The sequence below is a fragment of the Acyrthosiphon pisum genome, chromosome A1 (genome assembly GCF_005508785.2).
Source record: "Acyrthosiphon pisum isolate AL4f chromosome A1, pea_aphid_22Mar2018_4r6ur, whole genome shotgun sequence".
In the NCBI taxonomy this organism is placed as follows: domain Eukaryota; kingdom Metazoa; phylum Arthropoda; class Insecta; order Hemiptera; family Aphididae; genus Acyrthosiphon; species Acyrthosiphon pisum.
Genome location: NC_042494.1, coordinates 20,976,816 through 20,984,559, shown reverse-complemented (window position 1 = coordinate 20,984,559; position 7,744 = coordinate 20,976,816). Strand labels below are relative to the sequence as shown.

General features: G+C 26.1%; 1 protein-coding gene across 1 annotated transcript; it reads right to left on the bottom strand.

Annotated features, from left to right (window-relative positions):
* Positions 1–4,788: 4,788 nt before the first annotated feature.
* LOC100569960 lies at positions 4,789–5,832 on the bottom strand. Its single transcript, XM_029486202.1, has 3 exons — positions 5,517–5,832; positions 5,177–5,426; positions 4,789–5,036 (listed from the first exon to the last, which is right to left on the bottom strand). The coding sequence occupies exons 1-3, from the start codon at positions 5,662–5,664 to the stop codon at positions 4,907–4,909; spliced, it is 528 nt and encodes a 175-aa protein (XP_029342062.1). The 5' UTR covers positions 5,665–5,832; the 3' UTR covers positions 4,789–4,906.
* Between the last annotated feature and the right edge of the window lie 1,912 nt (positions 5,833–7,744).

Genomic DNA, 7,744 nt, shown 5'->3' with positions numbered 1-7,744 from the left:
AAAAAATATTTTCAAAAAATTTACACTTTTTGAAATAATGAGTGTTGTTTGATAAAAGAATCACCCGGTATATTGTAGATACCTTGTACAGTTGTACTGTCTCATATCACCTTATAACACATTTTTACTAAAAGAAGTTTAAAAATTACCATTTATATGCAAAAAAAAATAACAGTTCTTAGTATTGTAAAAAATGAAAACAATGAAATCTGAATATTGAATTATTCACCTACTTTAGTAATTACTAATTACAACACTGCCATGTGCCAGTGTTCCGTCTCATTGTAACTTTACCATGACATAATACAAATTGCATAAAATCAACTAATTATACAAGTGTTGGGTAAAGACGAGTTTTTAAATATTTGTATCGGTCACTAAAGAAATATTTTTACTATAGCAAATTAGTCATATGTAATAAAATAAAATTTTGTAACACAAAACATGATGTCAGTAGAAGAGGATATAAGAATAGGTAGGGGATAGCGGGGTATGTGGGGCAAAATCGTATAATCAGGATTTTATCATTAATTGATATCATATAGGAATTAAACTGAACACACTGATTTGAAGCTTTTTGTTTGTTTATTTATTGAATATGATAATGCGCATGTTTTGATATCACATATTGGAAAAAAATTATTTTAAGTATTTTTTAATCAATTGCTAAAATATTTTCAAATATTTAACAAATAAAAAATAGTATTAAAAAAAATTGTACATATATGTTTTTATTATTATTCAATTCCTTATTAAATGTAATTTGCATTTCTAGTTTGGATACATTAATATATCGACTTAAAGTTTCTTATAAAGCTCGATTTATTTTAATAGTGGTGTTGGGGCAAAATCGTATAATTATACCATAGGAATACATACGGTTTTACTTCAGGTGTGCGAAAATTCGTATTTTTTTAAAAAAAAGTAAAACACAATTTAAACCCATTCAAAAAAAACCAAAACGTAAAAAAGTTTCAAATAAAAGTTATAGACCTTAATTTTTTCAATGTATACCAGTTTAAAAAATTTAATTTCGTTAAAAATTATATGATATATAATGATATATGCCCCAGAATCCATACGGTATTACCCCGGGTTTTTGGTAAATTCGTATTTTTCCAAAAAAAAGTAAAACACAAATAACACACATTTTTAGATAAAAAAACGTAAAAAAGTTTCAACTAAAAGTTATAGACCATAAGTTTTTCTATACATATCAGTTTAAAAAAATTTCTTTATGTTAAAAACTACATGATTTATAAACCATGGAAGCTTAACCATACGGTACTGCCCTGCCTTCCCCTACCTTAACCTAAGAAATATAGTAACTAGTAAGTACTAAGCAATTAAAAACGTGTATACTCACTTCGGCGACGTCTGGATCATGACTAAATAAAGTATAAACATAGTCATTAGTCGTGGTCTGGATAATTGAAGATCTCGGGGCAACAACCGGACATATCCTTTTTTTGAAATTTTCCAACAGAAAAAAACATTGTAAATGCCAAAAAAAAATTTAAAAAATTGTTGAAAAAATTTAGAATTTAGTTTTAGAATATATACAACATGCACTTATAGATATAGCTTTAATTTTAATAATAAGTTAAGAAAGCAATAAAAACTTGTTTGGATATATCTTGTTGTTGCACCGTAATGCAATATTGCTTAGATATGTCTTGTTGTTGCACCCTAACTAAATACTTCATCTACATTTTTTATTATTTTTATTATTATTTCTTTAATAAAAAAGGTGGGGAAGTAGATGTCGCTCTGCTATATAGTTGGTTACAAGTGGGTCACTGTATAATGGATGGTAATAAATTTCAATTCAATGATATAATATCATTGTATAAGAAAAACGATTCCGAGCGGAGATGGTATGTCAGTCTAGGTATAAGACATATTACATACTTATCTATAATGTTAAAAAAAAAAATTGACCTATAATAGGTACCTATAATAAATTCCAAATTAATTATATCGCAATATCCATAAGGTATTTATAACGCGTTATACATCAACAACAAACCGTGATACTATCATAGATATAATATAATAGTATACTTTAGAAGTTTTAAGTACCTACGAATAATATTATACAATCACAACAAAATAACTAAAACAGTTTTTCTAGGTTTTTTAATATGTAATTTCGTCCAAATTTTAACTTAAAATGAGTATAAAAATAAACTGTGAGTATGTATTTTTTTGATTTTTTGGTAACAGAATTAACTACTCACGTAGAATCTTGTTTTATATTTTCAATCCTTAGTTATAAAAATTGAACATTTTATAAATTTTTAACTACAAAATAATTATTTAATTTTAAATTTAATAAATTTTGTCCAAATTCGATGTTTAAACGCTTATGAAAAAAAATTGTGCCTATGTATTTTTAATATTTTTCAACTGCTATTGTAATAATATATCAGGAGCCTTGTATTAAATTTTTACACTTTTGGCCCAACAGATAGAACTTTATTGGTATAATGGATTCAAAGAAAAAAAAAGAAAAAAATTGAAATATGAAATTGTCCGTAAACAGCTCAAAACAAGTCAAAATATTTTGAAAATTTTATCAAAAATAAAAATTGATAAAATAAACATTCAGTGAATTTTTCATGTATCTGCAGTCATTCGTTTTTTAATTACAACAAAATAAGAAAATCGTTACATGAGAAATCGAGTGAATATCAAATGTTATGTTGTCCTATAAGGAATCTTGTATTACATTTTAAAATCTTAGTTCTAAAAAGAAAAATTTTTACGAATTCTTAACTCAAAATAATTTGCTAATTTTCTTGATTTTTCCATATTTTGTCAAGATTTGAACTTTAAATGCTAATAAAAAAAGACTGTGAATATGGATTTTTAATATTTTTCAAATATCATTGTAACAATATAGTCTTGTATTAAATTTTCAAGTATTTTTACACAGGAAATAAAGTTTTATTGACATTCATAGAAAAAAAAACTAATTAAATTGGAAACTGAAAATATCCGTAAACCGCTCAAAACAAATCAAAATATTTTGAAAATGTTATCATGTACCTATAGAAAATGGAAATATATTATATAAACAACCAGTGAAAATTTCTTGTATCTACGGTCATTTGTTTTAAAGTTACACCAAAAACCAAAATCAATTTTCTCGAAAGCAAATTTTGCGTAAAAATTCCCGTTTTTCCTAGACCACCAGATCCCGAGTTTAGGCTGTGATACACTATTCACTTGAGCCGCTTGGGTTTTGACGGTAATTTCTTTTTTTTATAGCTATTACGATTACGATTTTTATATGTGAATATAGGTACACTTGTGCCTACATAATTCTGGTGATTTCATCTTTATTATTTCGTATATTAGAATGTTAGCTACAGCTATTTAGGTAAATACAATATTTTCCCTGAAATTATGACGTTAACGATTACGATATATATTATTTGTGATAATAATAGAGTTCGGCCATTCGAAGAACGTAGTTACGTTAGCGCAGCGATAGTTGATAAACTGACAATCACTTTTCAGCCGTCGCGCCTCGCGCCTGACATTTACTTCAGTTTATATTTATGAATTTAGGTAAGTAAAAGAAACATAATTATTCATTCACAAAAATATATGTCGCATGTAATATAAAAGTCATAAAGAAATTATAATTTTTGAACATCATTATTTTTTATGAATATAGTTGTTGATTGTTGAAGGTCTGTGATTAAGCATTTTCTTACATAAGGTACATAATATAAAAAATATTTAACATTATTCTTAAAACATTTTTAACTATTAAAAAGTTTGTACATATTATCAGTTTAGACTTTTAGAGCATAAACAAAATTTCTAAATAACACGACACTACACAGCAGTCAACTAGCATGTTTTTGCTTATGATTAGAGCATGGTATCAATGTATAGTTTTTTGGGGCTCTAGGAAAATTTCGAGGAAAATTTATTCCATATTTAGTTTGGGTTACCGGACGGTAAAATATTTTACCAGAACGTTTACTGTAAAAAATAGACACTAGTACACATTGCTGCGGTAGTACTTACTATGTACGATACATCAGGCACGCATTCTGGAATTTTGAGGTTCATACCATCTCATTTTTTTTTATGACAGCAATGTGCCAATGTAAGATTAATTTGAATATTTTTCTCATAACTAATAAGCCCTTATCTTTGGTAAATAATGTGGTACATAATAAAAGTCTTAAAATTTGTACCTAATTTTCTTACCTACCTTCTTTCATTTTCAAAGAGACTATTGATGACACTTTTTATGCATGAACGTTATCCATGGTTTTACTAGTAGCATATTTATGCAGCAGGGGAAAACTGCAAAGATATGCTTTTGTACCTGCTGAAGCTGAACCTTATTCTTATTATAATGTAATACTAATAGATACGTGGGTCTAGAATGAAAAGGTTCTAAATCGTTTTTATGAAATTGTTCAAGAGAGTAGGTAATTCAGTATTTAAGTTTAGATATTTTACTCATTGTACAACAATTTTTTATTCTTGAAAAAAAAATTTATACTTGAAAAGCTTTAACATTAATAAATAAAAATCATATTATAATTATTGCAAAGATTGTTTGTGTTTGTCATGTTATACATGAATAAAAACCACATATCGTCAAGTTGTCATACATAAGCTGGTAAATGTTTTACTCGATGTTTTATAATTTAAATTATTTTATTTTATGTATGGGTAAAATTTTCAATATATTGGCGTGACAGTATAACTTGTTAGGGATTTCATGATAAACTTTCAGCACTATTTAAATTAAATAAACATAATATATGGACGTATAATGTAAAAAAAAAAATGTGTAATGATTTATTTGCATTTTTTATTTAAATAATGTAATTTTGTAAAAATTGTATATTTGATCCAACTGATAATCCGTTACTTAATCATCACTAAATCTAGATAATTGTTTTACAGCTACCATTAGTTGTGAATAATCATTGTCACCAACTGTATTCCTTAACAGTAAGTGATAGATGGTTTTCAGTTCATCTTCTTTCTCAGCTAGCCATCTATAGAAACAAATTAAATTTGAATTACTTTAAAATAATTTGATTTTGAACACTATATCTTCACTTCATATATTAAAACAATTGTATTTGTATATTAGGTACCTATATTTATATATTTAATTAATGACATGCTAACTTACTCGGACGTTTTAGTCATAGCCATCTTGATCATACATTTCAAGAGTTTACACACATTTTCTTTTAACATTTTTGAAAAATGTAGTTTTTTCATTTCAAAATTTAATTCACCTTTAATTACCAACTCTTCAATTTGGTCTGTACAAGGCGAATATCTCATTGTATCCTTATTTTCCAAAAACATCAGAAACACTGCATCACATTTTCCCAATGTTTTTAGTATGGACTTGACATGTTGATCATGACATATACCTGAGTCATAACATAATATTAATTAATGCGGTTACTAATCATCAATACAATCATCATAATAACCGAGAACATAATACATAGCTATAGTACCATCAATAAAGCGCATGTCTAATATTATCATTTTTCCAAGAACTTCAAGAGATTCCAATGGACGCTTTATTTCATAAAATAATTCAAATGATTTATCATAGTAAACCTTAGTCTTATGTAAATAAAAATCGGCCTTTAAAGTCTTCATAGTGATGATATATTTTCTAGTAAAAAAACATACACAATATTTGTTTAAAATTAGTTCATAAAATCTAAAAAGAATATTAACTAGGTACTCAATTCATTATTTTAATTAATGACAAGACATGATTACAACGTATTAAAATATTATGAAATAGTGTTATCTACATACTCAAAAAGAACAGAATGCAAAGATGCCAGACATAAGTTAATAAATGCGGCTTGATAATTAAATTTGAACGTATTGGGTGTATCATTTTCCAAATCGCAATATTTCAAAGCTCTCATAAATGAATTGATACATTCCCTATAGTTGTTTGAATTGTCCTAAATGTTAATAAAATAGTTTTGATTAAAAATATATTAATTAATTATAATAATTTTAAATAATCTAAACAGCTGTATACTTACTCGACATAATGCAAAATATTTTTGAACTGACAAATAGTATTGAACTGAAGATAATTCATTGTAAACCATATCCCAAAGTTTTGGATTAGAAATACGGTCCTCAAGCTCCGACAAGATTTTCATGTAAATATTCAAAGCCTTAAATTACATTTAATATATATATATTATCAACCAAAATTAAATCATTTAACCATGAAAACCAACTTTTAAATATAAATTCTCTTCTTCAATAACTTCTTTGATGTGAACCGGAATTTTTGATGTACACGCTGCTATGTGTCTGTAGATATTTGCCAAGTTTGTATTTACCGTTACAAAATTGTACTTATCATCAATTTTTTTAAATATATCACTTCCCAATGTCAAATAATGCTCTGATTTTTTTCTAAGCCATTTGAACTTTACAGGAGTTAGAGCGATATTATTTTCTATCGATACTACATAAAAGCACAATATTAAAAAAAATAAAAAAAAATCATAACAGAAATTTTAATCAATTATAAATTACTCATTAACTTACTAATTATTTCCTTCATGTAAAATTCAGTGAATTCATTGTAAACAATGCCTATTCGTCTATTTAGAATAGTTTTTTTCTCAATATTTGGTTCTAATGCCAACGCACGCAAGTAACAATGTTCTGCTACACTTAACGCACTTTCAATTGATTTATCAAGTCTTGTCAAAATTAAATTTAAATCTGTAACATACAAAATTTAATATAATATAATGTAAGTAATTACTAACAGCAAATATTATTTGATAACCTTTATTAGTGCAGTCTTTAGAATTACTTATTAATGTTTCTCTTGGTTCAACATCATAGAATTCATCAGCTTGAAGCTCGCTCATATACTGTTCTATTTTATCCCAAAACTTCACAAACGACAGAAAACAGTTGCCACAATATTCTAATATATGCCCCAATTTATTGTTATCATGAGTATTGGTAACGCGTAGTTGACATTTAAGTGATCGGCGATAACATTTTAATGATATTCCATAACTAAAGAAAAAATACATGATAAGCATTTAAAAATTTAAAATATTTTTCACTCATCTTACTTCTTTGATTCAAAACATTTTCTGCCTAAATTCAAGTATACATTAGATGCTTTTTCGAAAAGCATTTGTCTGAGTTGAAGTTCATCCTTTTTCAAGATAACATTTAAAAATTTAAAACTGTTTTATTAATTAAATTGTATATTACTTACCGTAGTATCTATATCATTCGTGAAATATTGTAAGCAATTCAAACTGCCTCTAATATAATACAATGGCTTATAAATACATTGGTCTATAATTGTTATTATATATTCTGTTGTAGAGTAGTCGGGCACTAAAATAATAAAAAATATATTGTATTTAAAATCATGAATTAACTTATAAAATAAGTTTAAATTATTACTTTGAGATATATTTTCTTTCTTGTGTGATATACTATCATTTTTTAAGTAAACAGAAAAAGTTCCATTAACGAAATGAGATGATGCAATGCCAGCATCAACATGGCTTGCAGTAGCCGAGTTCTCATCCAAATAAGTTAAATCTTCTATTACATTGCTTAATGGATTATTATATACTGCAATGTAGATATCTGATAGCATATAATTTATATATTTAACAGCCTGAAAGTTAGAAAATAATACCTGTGATTAGAATATTAACAAACCATA

Coding starts and splice junctions, on each gene's coding strand:
- LOC100569960 (XM_029486202.1), bottom strand. CDS start 5,664: ATGAAGACTTTAAAGGCCGATTTTTATTTACATAAGACTAAGGTTTAC. Junction 5,427..5,516: donor AGACATGCGCTTTATTGATG/GTACTATAGCTA, acceptor GTTATGACTCAG/GTATATGTCATGATCAACAT. Junction 5,037..5,176: donor GCTATGACTAAAACGTCCGA/GTAAGTTAGCAT, acceptor TTGTTTCTATAG/ATGGCTAGCTGAGAAAGAAG.